This window comes from Lontra canadensis, unplaced genomic scaffold, assembly GCF_010015895.1.
Source record: "Lontra canadensis isolate GAN:19392208 unplaced genomic scaffold, GSC_riverotter_1.0 scaffold75, whole genome shotgun sequence".
In the NCBI taxonomy this organism is placed as follows: Eukaryota; Metazoa; Chordata; class Mammalia; order Carnivora; family Mustelidae; genus Lontra; species Lontra canadensis.
In genome coordinates this window covers 4,247,264-4,275,248 of record NW_022631069.1, presented here as the reverse complement: position 1 = coordinate 4,275,248, position 27,985 = coordinate 4,247,264, and the positions used below count along the sequence as shown (strand labels likewise).

Genomic DNA, 27,985 nt, shown 5'->3' with positions numbered 1-27,985 from the left:
GGTGATGTACAGAAGTGTTGAATCACTCTATTGTAGACCTGAAACTAATATTACCCTGTTAACTGGAATTTAAGTAAAAACTTGAAAAAAATTGAATCGATTTATAAGGCTATCACCTAAATAATAGAAAATGAACACATAAAACCCTTTTGGGAAAAGGTGAGCTAATCCTGTAATACTTCTTCAGAGAACATTAAACATAGGTTCTTTGCTTTCCTGACTCTGATTGGCTTTTTTTTTTTTTTTTTCCTAAAAATTCCTTCCCCTGAGTTTGGTTTCGATTAACCCACTACCAGCCTTTTACTACTGCACTCAGGTGTCACATTTGAAACCTTTTCTTTATTCTCCCATTTGGAATTCCCATCCACTTTCTTTATGTTCTCATTAACCTCATTTCTACTATGGCTAATACCGCATTTGTCAAAAATCGGCCTTATGTTTGTAGCTTTGTGTGTATTTGTTGTCCTGACGTCAATGTATTTGCCTAGAAGGAAGTAATTATTTCTTATCCATCCTTGTTATTGCCTGAGGCTCATAATATAGTGTGTTGCAAAGTGTTGTTACTTGCTCAAATTTTTTAAGAATGAAGCTGAAGTAACAGAAGGACGTGGTCAGGTGGTGGTATTCCCATTTTGTTTGGGGTAAAGATTGAGAGAGAGAGGGAAAGAGATGCAGGTTAAATCACTGTTTACCCAAATGCTTAATTTGTCCAAAGTCTTAATTAATGGTTGGAACCAGGATTAGATCCTGAAATTACTGGGTTGTCATCCATCATCATTTTTTTTTCTCCCACACCATTCTGCAAGGAATTGGTTAACAAAATACATCATAGGTATTATATATATGCAGCGATGTGTTGGGTTTACTTGGAAGGATATAGAAATGTAAATTAGGGTTTCTTTCCTTCAGGAGAACATCATTAACAAATTAGAATTTCACTATATCTACCCTGTTAGATAATTTTATATAATAACATTTCCCCAGTAACAGTGTGGCCACTAAATGGATGCTTTGGAAATGAAGAAGGGAGCCATCAGTGTGGTCTGGAGTGGTTTGTTGAAGACTTCAGAAAGACTGAGCTTGAGCTGAACTTGGGAGCTTGGGTTTAAAGAGAAGTGGGAAAGTCATTTCAGATGGCAAACCATAAAATTAGGAAAAAATGTGTAAAAGAGAGAATGCCTGTATCCTTGCTGCAGAAATTGTGACCCAGACCTGCAGCCTTGTGCTCATGAGAGCTTGCAAGAGATGTGGAACCAGGTCTCCCTCAGGCTATAGGATCAGACCCCACCCAGTAATGTTTAGGGTACGCCGATAGATACCATTTGTATGGGGCTGTACAGTTTATGGTTGGCTAAAGAAGCATCCCATTTGAACCTCAGAACAGGTTGATTAGATATGAATGAATGAGATAAAGAGATGGACTACTAGTGTTCAATTTCAATGAAAGAAAAGTTGAAGTTTGGAGAGCTTTCGATTTGCTCAAAGTTTACTACAGAGTCTATGCGTTTCACACTATGTGATGAGAAGTCACATTTGCGGGGATGCCTGGGCGGCTCAGTCTGTTGGCTGTCTGCCTTCAGCTCAGGTCATGATCTCAGGGTTCTGGGTCCCGAGTCCAGCTCCCTGCTCAGCGGGGAGTCTACTTCTCCCTCTGCCTGCTGTTCCCTCTGCTTGTGCTCTCTCTCTCTCTCTCTCTGACATATAAATAAAAAAAAAGAAATCTTTAAAAAAAAAAAGTCACTTTTGGGAATTTAAGTAGGCTAGTACAGAAAGCTGGGATATGGATTAGGTAGCAGCTCGGCCATACAGTGGAGATCTGGAATGCCAGGACATTTATCACTAGGATAGTTATGCGAGGACGTATCCATCAGTGTGTTTTGACAGAGGAGCCTCATGAGGAGTGTCTTAGGGAGCCCTATCTGATGGCACTGCACGAATGGATTAGAGTTGGGAAGAAATAGGACTCGAGATACCAGTGATTCAGGGCATAGGAACTAAATATTTTAAATTAAAAAAAAAAAAGTGGTATCAGTAGTCACCCCACAGATAATTATTGAATACCCAATTGGTGCTGGGCACTGGGCATTTGGTCCTGTTGTCCATGATATACTTGCTCAGGTCATGCTACTGGCTTAGTCAATTACATAACTGAGTCTAAGTGCAGAAAAGACTAACAGTAATGACAACAATAAAGTCATCTTTGATTTTTCCTGGTTTGTTTGTTTTTTCATCTGAGGAGCTCTGGCCTCAAAGTTAGATGACTCTCAGTCTCATCCTGGTTTTGCTATTAGTGTCATACGTGACCTCGAATGATTCACTTAATTGCTCTGTTGTCCATTTTTCCTGCTTAAAACATCAACGTCATACTTACCATGACTTCACAGCACAAGATGTTGTGATGAGATCATTGATGGGGGATGTTTTTGGTTTCCGGAGTATTATAAAAGCTTATAACACTGTCAATATAAAATCATTTTTAAAACCTTCACTTTTTTTGCGACTTCAAAAATTTCAGTCCCCTGGTGCATGTTAGTCACTTTTCTAAGTATGATGACGTTGAAAGGGGGGAAAAGTGCAGCCATCTGGGCACTCATTCTTCCCTGGAGGTAGCGTTGGAGAAGATAATGGTCTATTTGTGATGGGGTGGGCTCCACTCTGAAGGCATGTGGGTGGTGGTTTCTGATTGTGGCTTTCAGGCCCATCTGCCGATGGGTGCCATCATTAGGTAGGAATATGTGGATGAACGTGTGCACCGTTGTCGTAGAGTAACATAAGAGACACGACCAAGAGACTATCTGGACTTGGGGAGGGGAGAAGCAGGTAGCTCCATGGTGGAGTTTCGAGCTGCATATGCCTGACTCTTCTGGTGCCAGAAGGCCATGGCCCTCCGTGTGCGGTGGAGGTCACGTGTGCGTGCAGGGGAGGGGCGGGCACTGGCAACGTTGTGAGGGGTGGGAGGAGGGCAGAGAAGATGAGAAGGTGAAAGTGCTTATTGAGGCAACAGGTTGCTGGGGAGGATACTGATGAACTAAGTATCACTGCTCCCTTCTGTGAATCGGGCTACATATCAGCACCACCTCTTTGTATCTGAACTGCTTTCTTTTTTTAATTTTTAAATTTGAAATTTTAATTCCACTATAGTTCACATAAAGTGTAATGTTAGTTTCAGGAGTGACTCAGCACTTCCATACATCACCTGGTGCTCCTCACAAGGGCCCGCCTGAATCCCCATCCCCTGTTTCACCCATCCCCCATCCACTGGCCCTCTGGTGACCATCAGTGTGTTCTCTATAGTTAAGAATCTGTTTCTTGGTTTGTCTCCCCTTTTTTTTTTCCCCTTTACTTGTTTGCTTTCTTTTTTAAATTCCACGTATGAGCCACGTATGGTATTTGTCTTTTTCTGACTTATTTTGCTTAGCATTATACTCTCTAGTTCCACCCATATTGTTGCAACTGGCCAGATTTCATTCTTTTTTATGGCTGAGTAGTAGTCCTATGTGTGTGTGTGTGTGTGTGTGTGTGTGCGCGCGCACGCGCACATATCACATCTTCTTCATTCATTCATCTGCAGTGGACACTTGAGCTGCTTCCACCATCTGGCCAATGTGGATAATGCTGCTATGAACATCAGGGTGCATGTAGTTTCTGAACTACTTTCTACACACTGTAGCTATTACTGAGAGTGATGGTTTCCATGAGAAAACACACCTCAGGTTATAGGATCCTTTGAGCATTTCCTCTCTTACCTAGACTGTGGCTCATCTTAGAACAATCTGGATAAAAATATGATGTGTGAACAGTTCCTGGCACGTAGTTAGCATCAGAGAAGTGTTAGCTGTTGTTCCTAGTGTTCTATCCTGCTCATTTGTTCATTCAGTCAGTCACTTGAGTGTGCGCTACCACATATCAAGGCCCTGAAGTGTTTGCTTTGGAAGCTCAGGGCTGGATCATACAAAGATCCTGTCCTCAGGGACGGAATGTTCTGGTAGGAAAAATAAGATGAGCAGACACATCAATATCATGGAGTGAAGAAAGGGTTACGTCTCTAACAAAGATCGAGCATGGAGCTTTTGTGGGGGGGTGGGGAGGGGGGTAGGCAGAAGCTGGAGAGGGCTTCCGGAGAGTTGGAGAGGAAGGCAAGATGGGAAGAGCTGGTACGTGAGGTGCCTCTGGGAGGATGGGGAAGGTTTAAAGACTCTGCTGAACCTCGTGAAGTGCTTTCCAGGTTAAGCAAATGGTAAGACCAAAAGCAGAAAATAGCACATTTAGAGAGAAAATATAACTAGTTTGCTTTGCCCGACTGAAGGCTGTGTTCTGAACATGGGTTTTGCCTCATCTCCAGAGTTCCCTTGCCCCATATTTTTTCATTTCTTTACCCACCAATTAAGTCCAGCAGATTGTAATAAGGAGGGGCAGTTACTAAAACGATGCAACCACTCTGTACTTAGAGTGGCTGCTAAATGTGTAATCTCTCTGTTCTTGTAATTATTCAGGTTTTTATTTTTACAAACTGATGGCTGCTTCTCCCGAAACTTCCTTAATAGTATGCAGATAGGGGCCAGGAAGCAATAGAAATCCAGAAACGTGATTTCCTTTGCATTCCACAATAAATCACCCATGCAGACTGACCCGTGGTGGCTTGGTACATCTCGGGAGGCCCACTGTCACTCGCCTCCAAAATAGATTGGGGCTGCCTTCCGTCCTTGCAGGCTTTCCCAGAGTGCAAAAATCACACCTTGGGTTTTACATTAGCTTTCCACTATGACACGCCATGTCATGACTTCTTTTCTCTTTCCTTGACAGTAATTCCATCATCTGCTTATGATAATTCATTCCGCCTTTAGCATTTTGGCTTATCCACTTAGCAGCTGAATATGCCTCTCCAGAGTGGTGTGGAAGAAGCTCGGGGTTCCCTGGTGGGTGGAGCTGAAGCTGTTGGCAAGTCTTCTCTTTGTGCCTCAGTCAACACATCCATCCAGTGGGGCTGTTACTGTAGGCTGTGGAGAAATCACAGCCTTGTATTTCATAAACACTTGTTCTGCTTAAAGGTATTTTAAGATGCAAGGTTCTAAGTTAATAGGGGTAGTTTCTTAAAATAAGAGTGCCTCACTTAGGGAGATAGTTCTCACTGCAACAGACGAATTCTGTGTTTTCCTAATTCATTTGAAGCTTGAAATAATCATCCAACAACGAGAACTAATATAAATGGAAATTCGTAGCATAAAAAGGCTGCATAGGGCTCAACAGCTTATAAACCCGAGTGTGAATAGCTATAAGGCCCAGAACAATCAAAGACAAATGGCATATGTGCTCTATAAAGATTTCTTGAATGAATTTTTTCCCCCTTGGGAGAACAACTATGTTTAGATTAAACAATGATTAAGTAGGGCTAAGGGTTATAAAGTGAGTATCTCTTTCTGGAATTTGGATTTCTTTACATCTTACAAGTTGTGTACTGTGTTTTAAAGTAGTACCTACTCAAGTACATACTATGATTACCTGCTCTAATAAAGTGTTTTCGTTGGTGTTTACCCTCTGTATTATCTAGATATATATATTCTGTCTATATACTTTTTCTCTGTAGAGATACTCTCTGTACTGTATGTTCTCTCCATATATACACATTGTATGTACTCTATATGATAATGTATATACTCTTTGGATATACTGTGTATATTCTTTTACTATGTATATAACTATATTCTCTCTCTATATGCTGTTTTCTGAGACATTTGACTACGCTACAAAAGACATAGTTTAGATTGTGAATCCAAGGCCATGATACTCAGGGCCCTGGTGCCTGCTTATCTGAACAGAGGGTGTAGTGTTGCGGGGAAGTAGCTGGAATGTCAGTGTTATAAATCACAGCTAGTAATATCCACCCCCCCAGCCCTGCCACCTTTGCCAATGACATTGAACCATCAGTGTGCCGTTTCTTGAGCATTGGAAGTACCTCAAATGCAGGAGATCCCCCTGGAAAAAACCTTGGGTGCTTTACAAGGGGGATCGCTGATGACTCTGTCAGTGGTAGATCAGGAGGAAGCTTCCTTCTCACGTTTCTCTCCTTTGCTTTGATGTGCCCCATTGTCTGTAGCTCAGAGAAACCCAAAAAGCAGGACATAGATCTCATGAGGCTTGTAAGCCTGCTGATCGCGATTCCAACACAGCTGGGTTTGTGTGTTTGCTCCTTCAGCTCTATGTGGCCACCGAGGCCATCCTGATCGCCCTGGTGGGGGCCACGCCCTCGTACCACTGGGACCTGGCGGAGCTCCTGCCCAATCAGAGCCACAGCAACCGGTCAGCAGGGGACGACCGTGCGCTGGGGGACTGGCTGCTCACGGCCAACGGCAGCGAGGTCCGGAAGCACGTGCACTTCAGCGGCAGCTTCACCTCCATCGCCTCTGAGGTAAGTGAGGAGGGGCCACAGGGGAAACAGAGGCAGGCCCATTCCCGTGTGAGATGCACCTTTCTCCTGGGCCATGTGGAACCACTCATCTGTCTGGTTGATTTCATGTCAGCCCCATCTTCAAGTAGCTGCCTGGTAAATTTGAGAGTTAAAGGAGACTATCCTAGGAAAACACATTCTTTTTCCTTCTTGCTGCTAATGGGAAAAGCATGAGCCTTACCAAACTGGTTAGGTGAAATAAGACATGAACTCCAGAACAGAGAGTGTCCTCTGAAAAAGTGAATTAAAACTTTCGTTTTTTTTTTTTCTTACCTACCCCCACGTTAACAAAGTCAAGAGAGAGAAGTGTGATGGCCATCCACAACACCCACAGTTCATGTGGTATAGACCCCACAGGGCCCCTTCCTCGTACAACACAGAAGCCAGCGGGTACCACTGCATGGGGGCAGGAAGTTTACTTTGAAGGGGGCTCTGTGGTCAAGATGGTTCTGGTAGGGACAGTGCCTTCTAAGCCATCCTGAGGGAAATAAGCTGAGGCTGGATAGTCAGTGAAGGGAAACCCTGGGGTCAGAGGGGCAGGGCTCATCCTCAGGAGGCTAGCATGTGTATTGGGTGTTAAGAAGTGGGAATACTCGGTCCTTTGTGCTCCCCACAAGCTATCCATTTGCCACTGCAACCCTGGCCCAGCCCTTGGACCCAGTGATCCAGTAACTATAGGATTAAAGCCTGGTGTGCACAGGGTCTCCAGAACCCTTTCCAGCTCTCAGTGCTGACTGCCATGCTGGGTAGCTCTCCCACATCCATTTGGCTGCTCCCCTGCACTGCTCCCGGGTTGCTTGCCAGAAGGCCTGCCTGCATCCCATGTCCACCCTCCTTTCTGCGTGTCTGCACATAGGTCTCCCGTGTGTGCATGTGTGTGTGTGCATGTGTCTGTGTGTCGTGTGTGTGTGTGTGTGTGTGTGTGTCTGCACCATGGTATCAGCTAGTCTTACCCACTGTTGACTGTTTTAATTACCACCATTTGAATGGGACATGTTAAAAAACAGAAGAGCCACAAAGGCATTATTTGCCTGGCCTTTCCTTCAGAGTTTCCATTTGAAGGAATAATTACTGGATTAATTTTTCAAACTACCACCTCGGCAGTCTTTTTCTATGACAACAGTCCAGTCCTGTCACCCCTGACTCAGGACCTCCAGTGATTCTCCCAGAGCACGCAGGAAGCAGTGAGACTCATTCCATTGCAGTGGCAGGTTCAAGGCCCCCCCCCCCTCCACAGCTTGGCCCAGGCCCCATCTGCATTTCCCTCTTCCTCCCCCGTTTCTCACGCAGGCCCTGAGTGCTTGGCCCACCTGTGTCCTCGGTAGGTAACTCACCTTGGAACGTCCTTGCTCACCCTTGCATCCACTACATGAAATCCTTACCTGCCCTCTAACCGCTTACCTTCACTGTCACCTCCCCTCTGCAGTCCTTCCCAACCCACGTCCCAGAAGAAGTAAAATATGCTTGTTTTCTCTCCAGTGCCATTTTGTTCGCTCTTACGTTACACACTGTAGTTTGTGGATCAACTCTATTTTTAAAGTCCCTTGAGGTCAGAGACCATGGTCTGGTCATCTTTGTGTCTCGTGGCCTAGAGCAATAGCTGCCCTCACCGCAGGTGCTAACCAGGTACCACCACCGCTAACCTACTGGCACAGCAAGTAGCCATGCGGAATGGTGACCACATGTGGGCGTCGGGATATTTTATAGCCCTGAGCCCATTTCATGTTCAAGATAATTTTATGAGATAACATTATTTTCCCCATTTTACAGATGATGAAATTGAGACTTCTTGAGGTCAGATCGCTAATAGGGGCAAAGCCAGACTTGAACCCAGATTTGTCTGAACTCAGAGGCCTATGCTCTTAATTACTGTACTTTTCCAGAACCTATCCAATCCAAATGGGTATACGCATTTCTTGGTTCCTTTCGATAGGTAACAGTAGTCAAAGAACTTAATTTCTTTTTTAATTTGGAAATAATTTCCAACCGACAGACATTTCAACACTCATGCAGAGAATACCCTTATATCCTATAATTTCATGAATCAGTACCACCTCAATTTTCTCTAAGCCTTGTGAAAGTTCCATATACAATACTGTTGTTCTTTTATGCCCAAATACTTTAGCATGTATATCCTAAAAAAAGGGCATTTTCTTATGTAACCATACTATAGCTACCAACTTCAAGACATTTAATATAGATTGATTCTTTTTTTTTTTAAGATTTTTATTTATTTATTTGATAGAGATCACAAGCAGGCAGAGAGGGAGGCAGAGACAGAAGGAGGGGAAGCAGGCTCCCTGCTGAGCAGAGAGCCTGATGCGGGGCTCTATCCCAGGACCCTGGGATCGTGACCTGAGCCAAAGGCAGAGGCTTTAACCTACTGAGCCACCCAAGGCGCCCCCATTGATTGATTCTGTAATTAAATAGACCACCCATACCCAGTTTTGTCACTTGACCCTATACGGTTCTTGATGCAGAGGTTCCCCCCATCTTATACTCATTTCCGTTTTAGGGTCACAGGTGACAGTTGTCATGGCTCTTAGGGTCTTGTCACCTTCAGCCTTTTCCTTTTATCAGATTGATGCCTTTGAAGAAGACATACTCCCTCTGTTTTAAAAAATGAGAACGTTCTTCATTTTGGTTCTGATGATTTCTCATTAAGGTTGTGTATCCAAAGTCAGAATAGTAATAAGTAATGTTGTATCCTTCTGGATCACGTCTGGGCGCACACTATCCATCTGCCCCTTTTTGGTGATAATTTTGACCATCCACTCCAGGGATTGCCGATTTCTCCCCTGTACAGTTAATAGTCATTTCATTTCAAGGGACAATCTATGGAAAATTACTTTAAGAATATGCAAATTTACTATTTCTTTTCAGAACACCCCACCCCAAATTTAGCATCTTTGGATGATCCTTTTGTAAGCCAAGCGAGACTGTGGTGGTTTCTTTACTGTAGCTCTTCCTCCATATTTACCAGTTGGCATTCTGCCTTTTTTTTTTTTTTTTTAAGTGTAATTGACAGATAACATTGTATCACTTTGGGGTGTACGACATGCTCCATATTTGTATGCATTGTGAAATAATCAGTGGTTAACATCCATCATTGTACATAGTTACAAAATCTAGTTAATATCCATCTGTAACTATATATAGTTACACTATTTTTTCTTATGAACTTTGAGGATATAGTCTCTTAGCCTCTTAGCATCTTTCAGATCTGCAATCACAATATTATTAACTGTAGACCTCATGCATCCCCAGAACTTGTTTATTTTATACCGGGAAGTTTGTACCTTTTGAACTCCTTCACCTATTTTATCCACTCCCAGCCCCCACCTCTGGCAACCAATCTGTTCTCTGTATCTATAAGCTTGTTTTTTGTTTGTTTGTTTGTTTGTTTGTTTTTAAGGTTTCCATGGCATTCTGCTTTCAGCTGTAAGCAAAAGCCCTTGTCTGTCTGTATGCCTGCCTGTGTGTATCTGTCTACCTACTTATGTATTTACATATCTATCATTAGTATGTATTCATGGATTCCTGTTCTTTTCAATTATTTATAATTGTTTATAGTCTTTAATTATTTCAATGCTCAAATTTTCCCCAGGTTATCAGTGGGAACATCTTCAAGCTGGCTTTTGTGTCCTTTTTTTTTAAATAAGAGTTTTTATTTTGAGATAATTGTAGATTTACATGCAGTTGCAGGAAATATTACAGAGAAATTTTGTGGACCTTTACCCAGTTTCTCCCAATGGCATTTTGCAAAACCATAGTATAATATCACAGCCAGAGTAATGACACTGATATGGCTAAGGCACAGAACATTTCCATCACCAAAAGGGTCCCCCGTGGTGTGTGTGTATGTGTGTGTGTGTCTAGCCACAACCACTTCCTTGCCAGCCTGTCCCAAATCCCTGGTAACCACTAATCTGTTCTCCTATACCTGTGTCACTTCAAGAATGTTATAAAAATGGAATTGTATTGTATATAGCCTTTTGGGATTGGCTTTTCTCACTCAGCATAATTCTCTGCAGATTCTCAGTTGAGTTATATTATTTTAGCTATATAATAAGTTCTGGAATTGGGTAGATTGATTCCTTTTTATTCTTTCAAAATTGTTTTAGCTATTTTAGTTCTTTGAACATTCCATATAAATTTTAGAATAATTTTTTCTATACCTACAAAAAATCTTTTTGGGATTTTTGATAGGAGTTTCAGTAAACCTATATACATCAATTTGGGGAGAACTGACATCTTTACTATGTTTTGTCTTCCAATATATGAACACTATATGTGTTAGAGATTCTTTGATTTCAGTGTTTTGTAGTCTTTAGCATATAAGTCCTGTATGTATTTTGTTAGATTTACACCTAAATATGTTCTTTTTGGGAGTGTCTGTAAATGGTATTATATTTTAAGTTTTGGTGTGCACATGTTCATTGCTAGTAAAGAGAAATATAGTTGATTTTTACATGTTCTTCTTGTAGCTTGTGATCTTGCTGAACTCACATATTAATTCTGGGAGGCCCTTTGGGATTTTTTACATAATCATGTCAAAAATGTCCCTTTCCAATCTGTATGCCTTTTATTTCATTCTGTTGCCATATTGCTCCCCCTAGAACCTCCAGCACTATGTTGAATGGAGGGTGAGAATGGACATCCCTGCGTGTTTCCAGACATAGGAGGGAAGCTCTGGTCTTCTAGCGTACAGTGTTGCCTGTAGGTTTTGTAGAAGTTCTTTATTAAGTTCAGGAAGGCCCCCCATTCCAATTTTTTTTTTTAAATTTTGAACATGTATTGAGTTTTGTCAAATAAATCAACTTGCAACTTTCTGCATCAGTTGCAATGATCATGTGGGGTTTTTTTTCCACCTTCTACTATGGTGGATTGTCGGAATTAACTTCGACATATTGAACTGGCTTTGCATCTCTGGATGGTATATCCTCTTTATATATTGCTGAATTCTATTTGCCAATATTTTGTTAAGGAGTTTTGCTTCTGTATACATGAGGGATATTGATCTGTTGTTTTCTGTTTTTTGTACCTTTGTCTGGTTTTGATGTCAGGGTGGAATTGGTGTTCTTTAAATATTTGGTAGAACTCCTAGTAAAATCATCTGGGCCTTTTTTTTTTTTTTTTAGATTTCTTTTTTTGGAGTTTTAAAATTATGAATTCAGTTTTCTGACAGGTTATAGGGATATTTAAATGGTTTGTCTTGAATTGTGAATTGTGACAGTTTGTGCTTTTCAAGGAATTAGTCCATTTCATGTAAGTTGTCAGATTTATGTGTGTTGAGTCGTTAACTATATTTATTATCCTTTTGATGTCTGCAGAGTCTGAATCAAATCTCCTCTCTTATGCCCTGATACCGGTAATTTGTGTCTTCTCTTTCTGATTTAATTACTTGTCTGTCATATAGGTTTGCCAATTTTGCTGATCTTTTTAAAGAACCAGGATTTTGTTCATTGATTTTTTTTTTCCCTATTATTTTTCTATTTTTAATTGTATTGATTTCTGCTCTTACCTTTAATCATTTCCTTTCTTCTGCTTGCTTTGGGTTTCTTTTTCTTTTTTAGGTTATAAACTTGGTAGCCTAGATTTTTAATGAGTCTTCTTTAAGTGTTTAGTGCTATAAATTTTCCCCTCAGGACTGCTTTAGCTGTGTCCCACAAATTTTGAGATGTTGTATTTTTATTTTCATTTAGCTCAATGTATATTTTTTCTCCTTATGACTTCCTCTTTGACCCAGTGATTATTTAGAGGCCTCTTGTTTAATTATCTAGTATTGAGGGATTTTCCTCTTAACTTTCTGGTTTTGCTTTCTAGTTTGATTTCATTATGGTCAGAGGACACTCTTTATGATTTCAATTCTTTTAAATTTGTTGAGGTTTCTTTTATGACTCAGGATGTGGTCTCTCTTGGTATATGTTCCATTGATGCTTGAAGCAGTTGCTGCTGTTGGATGGAGTGTTTGATAAATATTACTTAGATCCTGGTTGGTTGATAGTATTGTTGATTTCTTCTGTATACTTCCTGATTTTCTGCCTAGTTATTCTAGAGATTGTTGAGAGAGGAGTGTGTATGTCTTCTATTATTACTGTAGATTTGCCGGATTTTCCCTTATACTGCTCCCAATTTTTCCTTTATATATTTTATAGCTCTGTTGTTTAGTCTATACATTTTGGTGATTGCTATATCATCTTGGTGGATTTACTTTTTAAAAAATAATTTTGTAATATACCTCTATGTCTCTGGTAATTTTCTATGTTTCTATGTTCTATATTTTGTAATATACCTCTATGTCCCTGGTAATTTTCTATATTCTATGAAATGTGGTTTGATACTAATCTAGCCACTCCTGCTTTCTTCCATTAATGTCATTAGCATGATATGTATTTTTGCCCTTTTTACTTTCAACTTGCCTATATCATTATGTGTGAAGTTAGTTTCCTGTAGGCAGCATAGAATTAGGTCATTTTTTAAAAAGATTTTATTTATTTGAGAGAGAGAGAGAGGGAGAGAGAGAGAGACCACACAAAGGGAAGAGTGGGAGGGAGAAGCAGACTCCCTGCTGAGCAGAGAGCGCACCGTAGGACTCAATTCCCAGACCCTAAGATCATGACCTGAGCCGAAGGCAGATGCTCAACTGACTGAGCCACCCAGGTGCCCAAATGGGGTCAAATTTTTAAATCCATACCATCACTGTCTGTCTTTATTTGTGTTTTTAGATAATTTACATTTAATGTAATTATTTATATGCTAGAACTTACCTCTTCTGGTTTATTTCTTGTTGTTTTCTATTCTCTGTTTTTTCTTTAATTTTTCCTTTTTGTATAAGTTACTTGAACATTTTTTAGTATCTTATTTTCACTTATTTGTAGTATTTTTGAGTGTATCTCTTTGTATAGCCTTCTTAGTGATTGCTCTTGGCATTGAATTATATATACATAACTTACCACAGTCTACTGATGTTGTCAGATCTCCAGTTTGAGTGACATACAGAAATTCTACCTCACTTTACATCCATTTGCCCTCTTCTGTTTATAATTGTCCCAGATATTTTCCCACATACTTTTAGAGTCACATTACACAGTGTTATAATGTTTGCTTTAGCCATCAAACATCATTTAGAAAACTAAAGAGAAGCAAAGTCTGTTGTATTTACCTCAACTTTTTCTTCCTGATGTTCCAAGATCTTAGAGAACCTTTATTAGCCACTGTTTGAGAGTAATTGTGATGGTGACACATTCTCCTAGTTTTCCTTTATCTGAGAATATCTTGATTTCTCCCTATCTCTTGTTTTCATTGGTAATAAAATTCTTGTTTGACAGTTCATTTCATTCAGCATTTAAAAACTCTGGTGCCACTTTCTTCTGGCCTCTATGATTTCTGATGAGAAATATGTTCTTATTTGAATTGTGTTTTTCCTATAGGGAAAGTGTCACTTCCCTCTTGCTACTTTCAAGATTTTTAAGTGTTTTAGTCACTAATGTTTAGAAGTTAGATTATGATGTTTCTTGGTGTGGATTTCTACAAGTTTATCCTCTTTGGGATTTACTGAGCTGCTTAGAGCTAAGGTTTATGGTTCTTGACAAATTGAGACATTTTCAGCTATTATTTTTTCAAGTACCCTTTTTTTAGCCCATCTCTGTTTCTCCTTTCCTTCCAGAACTCCAATGACAGAAATATTAGTTCTTTTGTTATAGCCCCAAAGAACTCTGAAGCTTTGTTCATTTTCTTCTGTCTGGTTTATCTTTGTATTCATATCGGATATTTTCTGTTGCTTCATTTCCAAGTTTACTGATTCTTTCATCTGTCCCTTTCATTCTGCTGTTGAACTACTCATTTTTTTTTTTTTTGTTCTAAACTTTTCATTTTGTTCTTTTAAAAATATATTCTCTTTATTTGGTGAGACTTTCTGTATTTTCACTGAGTCTATTTTGTTATATGTTTCGAGCCTGTTCATAGGTGCTCCTCGATGCATTATTGTGATGGCAGCTTTAACATCTTTCTCAGATAGTTCTAACATTTCCAGCATCTCAGCAGTCTTTTTTCATTCTACTTTAAGATTTTCCCAGTTGTTGGCATCACGAATTACTTTTGTTTGAAACCCAGAGTTACAGGGATTATGTTAAGAGGTTCTGGGTCTTAGTTAAGTGTTCTGTTCTCGGACACAGCTCTGGCACAGGAAGAGGGGAGAGGTGCCTTGTTACTACCTTGTGGTGGTGGAGATCCAGTCTCCCAGGTGCTCACACTGAACAGTGTGGTGGTGGTGATGGTATGGAGGGTTCCTCGCTGTAGGCAGCAGGAATGAAAGTGCCGGCTCCCTGCTTGTCTTTTTCTGACACATACAAATGGAGTGAAGTGGGGTGACTGGTTACTGCCCAGCCAGGGAGGGGGGGATATTTAGGTTCTCCACTTAGCCTTTGTTCCTGTGAATGGGGTTGAAGCCATAGCTCTTTTTGGGTTTGTTTTTGTTTTGCGGTGATGAATGGCTGGCATAAAGCAGTTTATCTAAAGAATGCTCTGTCCTGTTGGGCTGCCACTTTCCTGGGCCTTTGGAAAGGCCCTACCAAGCGTGCTCTTGGTAGGGGCTTCTTTTGTCATTCCTCTTGGCATTTCTGAGTTGTTGTCTTCTCCAGCACCAAGTCTGGATCGGGTATGTGAGGCAGAGAGAAGCACAGGGACTCACCACTGGGTCATTCCTTGGGTCCCGGGGTCCTCGCTGATCTCTCCATCTTTCAGAGTTGTCTTATGTTTGTTTTGTATGTGATGTCCAGGGTTTTTAGTAGTATGTAGTGGGAGAAATAGGGAAAAGTACATTTATTCCATTTTCCTGGAGCTGAAAGTCCTCCTGTGTCCTTTTGATGTTCCTATCACTTTTGGGTTTTTTTGAGCACTTAAAAAATTTTTGGCATAAAAGATATTCCAGATTCATCTTTCATCTCCCCTATTCCAACTGTGGAATTAGCCATTTCTCCAAAAGGCCTTTGTTCTGTTTATTGCCTTCATAGGATTTTGCAGTGGGTGAGAGCAGTAAGTCTGCACCTCCAACAAACCCATTACCATATTACAATGAAAGATCAAATTCTGCCACATGTAGAAACATTTATTAACTCAATTCTTATTATCAGAGAAGCACAGAATAAAATATCTTGCATGCTTTAGAAGTCCTAGCTCTGTGGTTTTATTGGTGTTCTGAATACTGTTTACACAACAGGTCACTACAGAAAAACTCCCAATTTTCCATAGGGAGGTACTGACACTTCCTCTCCCGACAAGATGCAAGCAGACAGATTCTTCCAGAATCCATACTGTCTCAGGACCAAGGAGGGAATTTAGTCTAGTGCATCACTCCTGTATAAAGAATACAGAGCACCGTGGATCATCTCACAAATTCACAGAAGGGCAGTGAATGTCTCTAAAATATATTGAGCTAATTCATGTATGTTGGGTGTCTTTAATTTTACCAGAGATGGCCCATTTTTTTTTACAGTCATCATTGCTAGTCAGCAGGCCACTATTTTAATCGGATAGAAGCAAACAAGCTTGGCTGCTAGAGACTGGGATGATGGAAGTCCTTGCAGGAGCTCTCTGTGGAGAAGGGGCTTTCTAAGAGAAGGCCAGCTGACCAGCAGTGGACAGCGCAGCCTCAACTAGAATGCTCCTACACCAGCATGGGAGCTAAGTGAGGTTTATGCAGAATATCCCACAGTTTGTGCTTCGTACTGGGAGGTAAATCGGATCCCATAGCAACGCTGTGCTTCAGCACAGCAGGCCTCAGTACATTTCAATGGCATTGAATTAAATTAATACTACTGAAATCTATAATTGGGAGCCCTTTTACCTATTATCAGAGGGACACCATTATTAGTAAATATTCTTTGAGTACCTACTGCTTGCCTGATGCTAGAGAAAACCTTTGTGCCAGCCAAGGAGGGAGAGTGCCATCAGACCCAATACTCCAGAACAGCGGGAAAGGGCACCCTGGTCCCCAGGCCACGTCCTGTGCCGGCACCCAGGGGCTCAGCCATTACAGCGCTCGACTGGAGACTGAATATGGAGACAAGGGAGCCCAGAGACCTACTGCTCCCCAGATAAAGATTGGTAGATGCAGGAGAAATAGGATGGAATAGCTTTCCCAGCAAGGGCTGATGTTTAAAGCAGCTGTGAGAAAAAAAGGGCTATGGGCTAAAATGGCCTCAGCTTACCCTCCTGTCATGTCTCCCTGATCACAGCTGGGGTGCATTTGTGAGTCACTGTCCTTCTTGCCATCTGGCTTCTTTGTCACACTGGCACTGTGTATCTGTCTCCTCCCCTCCCTCCTCTCCTCTCCCTTGCTCTCTCTTTTCTCTCCTTTTTTCTCCCGGTCCCTGTCATTTTGTCTTTTGGCACCTGGGTCTCTCTTCCCACACCTCTCTCAGTCTGAGTCTCTCTGGCTCGTCTGCCCCCCATTTGTTTCCCTCTGCCTTTCTCTGTGTTTCTGTCTCACTCGCTCTCTCTGTCCTGCCTTTCTCTCTGTCTCTTTCTCCCACGTTATTGCCTCATTCTCGGTGTGTGTCTCTGCCTCATTTTCTCTTTGTCTCTCACTCTTTCTTCCCTACCCCCTCACCCTCCTCCTGTTACTCACCTGCACTTTCTCATTCCCGAGATGCACAAATACTTGGATGTATATGCCGCTATCCATCTGGATCATACGTCTGTCATTACAGATTGATCGGGGCCCGCTATGTTCCTCCCAGGGTGGAGAGGCACACTTCAGGCCCCCATCCCATCTGGAGGTCAGGCACTTATCCACCTTGGGTGGATCTCAAGGCACAGATACTCTCTGTGCAGACAAGGATCCTCAGTCTCCAGCAGGTGCCCCAAGACGTGTCCAGAACGGCGGGTGCAGGTGGGGGTGGGGTGGTCCAGCTACACAGCTGGGGATGTCTGCACACCACTGCTCTGTGGGATCTCCAGGGGGTGCTCCATGGGGATGCTGGTGTCATGATTTGGGGTGAGTTATGTTTGGAGCATCCCGGATGCTAAACCAGCTGCTCCCGGCCTGCGTGGGTTCATGATGTTTTGCGAGGGTGGTTGTGGCCTGCTGCCCACTCTGTGGTTGGAGGGGTACGGACAGAAGCCCACGGTCCCCTTGGGATCCTTAGCGGCAGTGAGACCATTCCATACCGAGAGCTTGGGGCTGCAGATGAGCTTCATGAGGCTTGGGTGGGAGAGAACAGGGAGGAGGCAGATAACCGTAACTACCTTTTCATTTGGTCTCTTGTGAGAGGCTTCTCCCAGAGACCTTCCCCGCTTGTTGCTTAGCATGTCCTGCCAATAGCCCTGAGCTGTAAATGAAACAACAGGCATGAAGAGAATTTAAAGAATTTGCCCTAAATCACATATTTAATAAGTCGCTGGTCTGGGTTCAGTGAGCTCATATTTTTTCTACTACCTCAGTGATTTTCAGACTTTCCCCCCCACCCCATGACAGAAGCCTTTAGGTTTAATGATATCTCAGCTGGGATTTCAGGATTTAAAAGAGCTAGGTGTGGGCGCCTGGGTGGCTCAGTGGTTTGAAGCCTCTGCCTTCGGCTCAGGTCATGATCCAGCAGGGAGCCTGCTTACCCCCTCTCTCTCTGCCTGCCTCTCTGCCTACTTGTGATCTCTGTCTGTCAAATGGATAAATAAAATCTTAAAAAAAAAAAAAAAAAGAGCTAGGTGCTTCACTGCTGTCAGTGAAGAGGAGCGGGGTCCGGGGCTCCAGGGTCCCCCAGCAGCTGCCAGCCATCCTGGGCAGCCCGGAAGCACCTCCGTGCAGAACAGGGGGAGGAGCTTGGCTCCTCCTGGGAGGAGTGGGTGCAAGCGTGGGTCAGTGGATTGATGGGAACGAAGGTTGGCCAAGTGACTGTAGGACAATGGCACATGAGCGAATAAATACCTACCCTGGGCTGCCCATCACCTGTTTGGATTTGCCTCTAACACAGTGAATTCTAAGGAGGAAGGGTAATAGTCATGATGTTTGTTGCAAATGGAAACATACCAGAATGTGTGGGCTCAGAGTAGCTGGAGATTTCCTCAGTGTCACACAGTAAATGGAGGAGCCTGGCCACAGATTCCTAGGGCATGTGACTGAAGCAGAAGGAAAGAGGGAATGAGCCTACCTGTGAATCTGTCACTCCACAGCTAGCTTGCCTTCCCCAAGGTGATCATGCAACTCACAGGATGTTTGTTTCCATCAGGTGAGGATCCTGGCTAGCAATTCCCCTCAGCTCTCCAAAAAAAAACCCCCAAAAAGCAAAAACACACAAATACTACCGGAGTAGTAATGATCCCATTAAGCTTTAGTAATTGTCAAGCCCAAAGAAACTTGGCAGTTTACTGATAGAACCAAAAATAGCCAGGGAGAATGAGGTCTGACAAGCTGCAGCCCATGAGCTCCATGGAGGTTTGCCTGCATCGGGCTCAGCAGCCCACTGCCCTGCAGGGGCCGGTGCCACCCACGTCTCTCCTCAGGCAGACCCAAGAGGATGCTTGTCTGCTTTACATTTTTAGTGCAGAGCTCATCTTTTCCTTAAAGTCATTGCATTTTATTTCAAGGTACAAGTAAAGTGTCCGGCTCACATACCCTTATGCCCAGCACGCAGGGTGTGTGAGCCCTGTGCGAGTTCCCGCACTCTCCTTCTGCCGTGGACATCGGAGCCCTGTGTGAGCACTGTTCCAAGTCCTGGAGTGGTTTAAAGTAGGTGGTATGGGTAGCTTCCAAGTTTCCTGCTGCCACTACCAAACTGACAGGAGCAGCAGCGGTGGGAGAAAGAATAAAGAGAAGGAGGCTCAAGGAGCTGCTGGGTCCAGCCGTGCCAGGTGGGTTGTTCCTTAGCCCCCACCTTTTTAAGGGCTGCTTGTCTCTGCACCCACCGTTGAGCTCATCTTTGTTTCGGTGGATGTGGTCCCCAACCAAACCCTTCATGAATTTCTAGCATTAATTCAGTTTTCATGACCTCTGTAGTTCCTCGGGATCTTCTTCAAATTTCCGAAGCGGTGGCATTGAAACTGGCCCTGGAGCCATTGGTAGCTTATCCATTAGTTGGTAAATATCCTTAATATACAGATGCGTGGTCTATAGACACTATATGGTTTTTATGGAAATTATTTTGTATAAAATCAGAGTTACAAAGAAAGCAAGTGTAAAGCTCATTGACCTCTCACATAAGACCCCTGAAAATAAGTATCAAGATAGAGCCTATAGAACCCTATAGTTGAAGGAGATTGTGTTAAAAACACGTTTATTAAAACTACCTCCCCATAAGCTCCCCCCCACCTGCCCCTTATTACATTCAGGTCAGGGCTTGCAGAAGTTATTCATGGAGGGTTTGGGGAAGGGTGAATAAAAGGTTATGTAGATGTGATTAACTTGGTATTAATGCAAAAAAGAACCCCTCTGATCTAGAAGTCTTGACTATTTTAAAATGAGCTAATAGCCATTGGGGTGAATTTATGTAGCAAATTGCTGTCTGCTGTATTCAAATTATTCCCCGAGCTCTGACTCATTCAGAAAGTACCAAATATCACAGAGGCACACAATTATCATGCTTAATTAATGTTTGCAACCAAAAAGAGTAAGGTTGGAATCTTTAATATCATCATCGATATTGAAGAACTGAAATTGACTGATTATTATCTTGAGATTAATATATTTTCCCCAAGCCATACCCTGGGGTCAAAAGACCGAGTATTAAAACTATTTGAAAAATTCACTGCAATAATGGCTTTAGGGGCTAATTTTTTTTTAATGTCTTGCTTCCTTATGCCAGTACCACTGATTGTTATAGCCTGCACACTTCACCCATTAAGTGGTAATTCAGAGTGACAACTACATTGAAATGAAGCAAGTTAGTTAATCACCGTGAAACCATCCCTGAAATGCCCCGTCCAAGCACTCCCGAGTCACTGGACGCCTCTGATTACCTGATTTTCTCCTGAAGCGAGATCTTCCCGTATGAAGAGGTGAATATGTTTATGGGGCGACAGGACGGGGAAGGGCTGCAGCTTGGTTGGGCTTGTTATCGAGCCCCGAGAATCTTCCAGAGAGCCGTAAGCGGCCTGCTGCTTGCATGCAGATTCCCTGAGGAATGGCCTGCAGGCGCGCGTGGGGGACGCCGTTACTTGCTTGTTCCAGCCCTGCAGCCTCGAGACACGGACACGCTGAGGGTCTGGGTCAGGCTCTGGCCCTTGTCCTCCGACTTGGTTTTCACCAAAGCAGGACTGGGGTGTGGCAAAGAGCTCCGTGCATTGTCTGCCCATTTTGGTTGGGCTGTCTGGACTGCTGGGGGGAGCTTCCTTTGTCTTCCTTCTTCTTTAGGATCAAGTGGGCTCTGCCATGCGGTCTGTCCCCCACCGCAGGGAGGTCTGAGTTGGGGCTAGTGGTGGGCCGCTGGCTCATGAACAAGTTCTCCTTTAGGAGACACCCAGCAGCCATGCCAGGGGCTTCGGTGCCCCTCAGACACCTGCCATGGCTCCCACCTGGCGTGCGGGCTCCATGATGCTCCATGGGTTGTTGACGACACTGTTCTTCCTGCTCCCTGCTTCTCTCAGTGGGGTATCTCTGGGCCCGTGAAAGGGCTTGCAGGGGCCACACTGCTTCTGTCCCACAGGCTTTGGGAAGTATGTTTCAGGGGCACAGATGCTGCCTTTCTAACCAGAAAACTGCCATAGTTCTGTGGGGGCTCTTTTTCTCTGTAGCTTTCTTTCTCATTAATGTAGAGGCGAAAGATAAAGCCAGAGGATTCTAGATGTCAGACAGAAAAAGGAAACCCCTCTAATTCCAGATCTCCCTCATTCTTCCTGTCACGAGAACAGCCCTCAGTGGCTCCCAGGGGACGCGGGAGGCAGTTCTTGCCCTGCCTGTCCACAAGCTCACGACTTGATCCACGAAGTCATGACATTGAGCCTTTGGATGTGAAGATGCCTGTAAACCAGAGCCCTCACTCTTGTTACAGAAAGAGTTCAGCAAACATTTCATGAGTGCTGGCCCCGTCTCGTAAGCATTCAGACGCCAGCATGTCCGAAAGAAGGTCACGCCATTGTACGTGAGAGACAAGTCAATGTGTAGCTCACTGAACACCGTATTTGAAGCAAAAATAGGGAGCTGGCAGGATGGAGGACGTGGTCAGCTCCAGTGGGTCAGGTAGGGCCGGGGAGGGTGAATAGGAGCTCAATGGGGACAAGGTGGGGCTGGGGGCACAGCCTGAACCGAGGGTAGCCAGTTCCTAGAAGTGTCACAGAAAAGTGGGGTGATGGATGTTTGCCTTCCCGTGGGGAGCTGTGCCCTCCCTGGGGCTCTGCATGCCAGTGGCCTCCATTATTCACTTGTGAGTGAGGCGTCATTCGCATTCACCTGCTGTGGGCCCAAACAAGGACAGGCACGCACAGCCTCCTCAGGAAGGGAGAGGACCACTGCTTGGATTGCTTAGGGTGCACAGTTTTTATTTACCATGCACTCTCTCTTCCGTTAGAGTGGTCTGTGGCTACTGCTTGTTTCTCAACTCTTGGTCCGTGAAATGTCACCATACATTGGCGGGATGCGGCAGGGGAAGAACACACAGCTCAGGTCACAGGAAAAAACTGAAGCAGAGCCAGACAGCTCTGTGACATTGACAGAGCTGTTGAGAAGTTGCTCAGGCAGAGGTTGGATATGTGTCTGATTCTCAAGAATTCGTTTAAGGGGGGGTTCCTGTTGCTTTTTCATCTCTTTCATGACCCATTTAAAGAGCATCTCATAATCTGTATTCCGGTGCCTTAGGGAAGGGATAGCATCATGCTGTTCAGCAGAGGGAAAAAAAGCAAACAAGCTGGGGGGTGCATTTTTGTGCCATGTGGGTGTATGAGGATGTCAAATAGTAATAGTAGTTCAATTAAAAATATGGAAGTTTGAGGGGGGCACCTCGGTGGCTCAGTCAGTTGAATGTCTGACTCTTGGTTTCGGCTCAGGTCATGATCTTATGGGTCCTGGGATCGAGCCTGCCATCTGGCTCTGTGCTCAATGGGGAGTCTGCTTGAGATTCTCTCCCTCTGCCCCACCTCTCAGCTTGTGCATATAAAAAAAAAATGCAAATAATAATGTGCAAATAATAAAATAAGATAATAAAAATTTTTAAATGTGCAAATAATAAAAAACAAGATTTATTTTAATTAATTTCAAATAAATAAGACTTGTTTTAATTAATTAAATTAATTAATCTTTTAAAAATATAGAAATGGTAGGTATTTGTGTTTAAAACCTATACTGTGGAATGTGATAAATCCCTCCTCTCCCCCCAAATAAAACACTTTGGAAGCTAATTTTTAAGTGCATTATTCGGTTCTCTGCACTCCTAGCCTTCTCGTGTTCCCAAGCACAAGGCCCACGTGGTTTAGCTAATTCAAGCATATGGTACTCAGAGAAGGTGGTTTTGAGACCAGTGTTCGCATCGGGCACAGGCTCCCTGGTTTACTCTGGGTTATTGTGGCTGAGCTACGGCTGTGTCATATATAAAATGAGAAGAATAATAATACCTTTTATAAAGGTGGTTGTTGGGATTAGGGGAGAATATTATGTGAAAGTTGGTTGTTGTTGTTTTTTATACTGTATTTATTTTTTGGGGTGGGGGAATTTGGGGTAGAACATTTTATTTTTATTATTTTATTTTATTTTTTCATAGATTCATTGTTTATGCACCACATCCATTGCTCCAGGCAGTACGTTCCCTCCTCAATATCCATCCACCACCAGCTCACCTAAGCCCCTACTTCCCTCCCCTCCAAAACCCTCAGTTTGTTTCTCAGAGTCCACGGTCTCTCGTGGTTCATCTCCCCGTCCAGTGGTTAGTTTTTAATTATCTGGTTGTAAGGTGCTGAGCCTTCCCATTTGATATATCTCTGATACATAGTTTTCATCACTTGGATGTTAATTTTGTTTTTAGGATTGTATAAGCACACAGTCTACTTTAAAGCATTAATTAATTTTTTTTAGATCTCCCTATTTCTGCCATTTCAGAAAAGCTACTGCTTTGACTTCTGACATTTCCTTAAAGCTGAAGGTTTGATGATTTCAAGGTAGATGCTAAAAGACATTTTGTTACTTTTTTTAGAACTTATCTTCAAGCTTCACTCAGTCTGTGATTGATCTATTTGGTGTCAAATAAGAGCTATTCTGGACAGCTCAACCCATGTCTCGATTTCCAGCTTGAATCCATTCTCTTCTCTGAAGCCCCCACCCCATCCAGGCTGGTTTGGATCACCGTAATGACCTTTGACGTGTCTGTTCCACTCCCCGTGTTGCAGCTGGAGCACCTTTTCTTGACATCCAGCTACTTTACAGAGGTGCTGTCTTATTCTTTGCGTCTGAGCAGTAAGAGTCCAAATATTAAAAAACCTGGATGCTCCCCTCCTACCCAGTCAGTAGTCAACACTCTTCACTTCTGCTTTCATGCCTTTTTTTTCTTCCTTAAGAGCTGGATGGTTCTGCACGGCACCTGGCTCTGTACTCAATACCAGCATTTGCCATATTTTTCCTTTCCTTTCATCTTTTATTTTTAAGACACCTGCTGCAGGTACCTGATTTTCCCTCTGGTCTGCTTTCTTTTGATGAGTGAATGATTGTGCCGATGCCTTTAGTTCTAGCCGCCTCAAATCCTTTTTGAGAATACAGTATAATACATGCCCGGCTTATGAACTTAATGATTCTGATAATCTTATGATCAAAAATACAGATGCTGGTTACAAGATGAAAATAGATTTAGCTAGGTCATCCTGAAAGTATTTTGTTTTTCTGTTCTTCCTCTTCTGTTAATGTATGGGGAAAGAAGATTTCCAGCTTTTTCAATTTGCAAGTGATTTTTCAATTTGATATGAATTCCTATAAAAAGGACATTCTAGCTTTAGAATTTGGCTTGTCATTTAAAAAAATAATAGGAAAGTCATCCCTTTAATAATCTCTAGCCACTTAAGGGTTCAAATGACTTATGAATTTATGAATTTTACAATTTAAAGCCTCATAAAAAGTACATTTTTCAAGGTTGTAACAGTCATCACATTTAGTTTTATTATAGTTTAGTTTTCAATGTCCTGGTGATATCCTGGTTTGGATTTTACCTTGGTACTAAGTATCGACCAAAGGGACAAGAACATGTGCTAGCAATTGAATCTAGTCTGGCGGGTGACCTCTTTCCAAAAGTTTAAAAGTAAGTCATTCCAGTACATCTTTTGAAATACTACAGGGATCACTGTCCTAGTGTATCTTGTCTGAGCCTTGACAAAATAAAACTCTTTAGATCACGTAATAGGTATGTGATAAATACATAAAGTATATTTGAAAGGTTTTAGAAGTTGGAAACAAAACTGTAAACTGAAATCTCACATGTTGGGGGATGGTGTACATGGAAAGCTGTTTGTAAACATACTGTCCTAAGTCCTTGACTTGACATTTCTGAATCCACCATGCCCAGTTTACCTGGATTAGTCAACGAGTTATGCATTAGTCAGGGAGTTCTTTGCATGCTTTAATTTGCCTTTTTTAAAATTTAACAATGGCTTTAGATTTTTTTTGCCCATTCCTGAATGTATTCCAGGAGAAATAGGAAGTGCATTACCCCAGTCAGCATTGGCATGAAGAACAATTACTAGAAATTACTTTGACACATGAAACTGGCAGCCCAAGAACCAGAATTTGGAATTTGCCAGTCAAACATCCCATAGGCTACTTTTTCCTAAAACTGCCATCCAAGTTGACAGCTTTCCGGTTGTTGGAAGGATGATTATTATGGCCTTTTTCATGGATTTGAGAAGTTCTGCAGATGTGGTCAACAGAACAGTTGATTATTGACAAGACACATTAGCCATTTTTTATTAAATAAGCAGAAGACAGATCAGTATGAGCTTAAACATCTTGGCCATATAAACAGACTAGCAAAAATTGAGGTGCAGGATAATAAAAGCTAAAGGTGCTGGCTACATTTGAAAGGCATGCAAACACCAAAGCAGACACTAACACCATGAAAAACATAAAAAGAAGTTGTTTGAGCTTCAAGGTATTAAAAATGAGTACAGTGAGGCCTTGTTTATTCACCATTGTAGGAGAAGGAATACCCCTGTGACAGACACATCCTCCATTTTCTAGGCCAACCATATATCTAAGATTTGATTATTTTTCAACCAGAAAAATGTCATCAGACGTTTTTCACGAGTTGAAAATTCCACCACAGAACTGTCTATAATCCAAAATAATTAATTTTTCACAAAATAGAATTTCTCCTTCAAATTTCAGAACTCTTCTAATCTCTTTTATGTGAAAATTTACAATGTACTTTACCCTTTTCTATACAGATCCGTAAGAAGATCTATACAGATCTTCTTACCATGATTTAATCTTTTTTGCTGACTCAGGCCATACTTACTGTAGAGTGTGGTGACCAGGGGTCTTGAAGAGGTTCAAGCATGTTTGGAGTAGGGTACTGGGGGAAGTGAGTTGGAAGAGTAGGGGGTGGGAGGACAGCTAGTAGGATGTTCAAAATCGGGATTTTAGAGATGATAACAGCTGTTGAGGATGACCAGGTCTAGGACAGGGGTTCTTAACCTGATTACCTATGAAAATCATCTGGAGAACTTAAAAAATATGCCAATGCCCTGGCACTACCCCATTGTTCTCAGGTTCCCAGGCTCCTTAAACTTTTAACTTTACCATCCCTAATATGTGGCACTCTTCATCATGGCCCCAGGTAAAGCTCCAGCTTTTATATAGACATTCGAAGTGGTAGGAGAGAAAGGAAGAAGGGGCAAAGGGTAAATCAGCTGTCTTAAGAGACGAAGTCTTAAGACAAAGTACCTGCCACACGGTGCTTCTGTTGGCATTCATTGTGCAGAACTTGGTAACGTGTCATACCTAATTGTGAGAGAGATTGGGACATTAGTCTTCAATCTGGATAGCCATATGCCGGCAACATATTATTACTATGGAAGAGAGGAAGAGTAGTTACTTTAAAACAAGCTAGCATCTCTGTCAGCTCTAGAAGGGTAGTGGATTATACCATCTAGTAATGTGATCTTCAGGTGATTTGATGATTTTGAAATTTTGGTTGTCTTCTCCCATCCCAGGCTCTCAGGTCCATGGGTGTAGAAGGGAAAGCAGCCTCCAGTTGAGAGGGATCTGGTTCACTGAATGATTTCTGTAGGGGATCACCAAGTTTCAGTTTAGGGCAAGAATGGGAAGTCCAGGAAAGTTAATGGTGTAGGGGATTTTTCTGATGGTGACATTTCTCTACCCACCATTCCCCTATGTCTACCCTTTCTCCTTAAATAGCACATATTCCATTATAATAATCACTCCTTTGCAAATCCCCACAAAGCCCTGGTGCGTCTCTCTCTCTGTAGTACTTCTTGGAAGTCTCCAGCTCCATGTAAGCTTAACTCCCAACAACCTCTTCACAAAATTAGTAGCCACAGAGCTTAAATGTCTATTCACCATGGCTTGGCAATCCCACTGCGTTTCCCTTGAATGGGTCATGTCCCACTCCTGAGAGGAGTTAGTCCTATTCTTCCCGAAACCTGAAATCCTCCCCTCCACTTCTGCTCTCCTTCAGCCAGTGACCTCACTTGATAATTTCAATGAAAAAGAAATGAAGCAACCAGGTGGAAGTTTCTTCACTCCCTGCTTCTGAGCCCGCCTTCTGCTTTCCTCTCTTGCTTGCTTTACTTGGCAGTGACATCTCCCAGCTTCTGTGAAAGGCTAAGCTCTCTACGCCGTACCCTCAAACCTATCTCTTCTTGCTTTTTCAGATACTTTTCTCCTGCAATAATATCTTCTGTACTGGCTTGTTCTCATCAACATGTACACATGTTTAAAAAAAGCCAATCAGGGGCTCCTGGGTGGCTCAGTGGGTTAAAAGCCTCCGCCTTCGGCTCAGGTCATGATCCCACGGTCCTGGGATCGAGCCCCTCATCAGGCTTGCTGCTCAGCAGGGACCCTGCTTCCCTTCCTCTCTCTCTGCCTGCCTCTCTGCCTACTTGTGATCTCTGTCAAATAAATAAATAAAATCTTTAAAAAAAAAAAATAAATAAATAAAAATAAAAACAAAAAAAGCCAATCATCTTTGCCCCAGATAACCTATCCCTACACTGTCCCATTTCTTGGCTCCTCTTCACAGCAAAACTTATGGAAACCATTTTGTAAACAACGGCTGCCAGCAGTTCCCCAATTCCTCCAATTCCTCACCTGTCTCCAATCTGGCTTCCCTTCACACTTCACTGAAATTGCTATTTTTAAGTGTCCATTTGTTTCTAAATATAACTGCTCATCTCTGTCCTTATCTTACCTGACCTCTAAAGCAGCATTCCACATGCTTGATCACCCCTTTCTCCCTGAATCAGATTTCTTCTTAGAGTGTTTGTGACACCACACTCCTCCGCATTTTCTGGCTATCTCCCTGAGTCCTACTTACGAGTTTTCTATAATGGGTTTTTCCTACTCAGCCTCTGAACATGGAAGCGTCCTGGTCCCCAGTCTTGACTCTCATCCCTCTC

At 42.6% G+C, this 27,985-nt stretch overlaps 1 protein-coding gene across 7 annotated transcripts in view; it reads left to right on the top strand.

Moving 5' to 3' along the window:
• The window catches only part of SLC22A15 (solute carrier family 22 member 15), a 78,672-nt gene that overhangs the window by 8,763 nt on the left and 41,924 nt on the right, over positions 1 to 27,985 (top strand). For all 7 annotated transcript variants that reach the window (XM_032881354.1, XM_032881350.1, XM_032881351.1 and 4 more), the window contains exon 2: positions 6,194 to 6,406. In XM_032881354.1, coding sequence (XP_032737245.1) covers positions 6,194 to 6,406 — 213 coding nt within the window. The remainder of the gene's footprint in view (positions 1 to 6,193; positions 6,407 to 27,985) is intronic.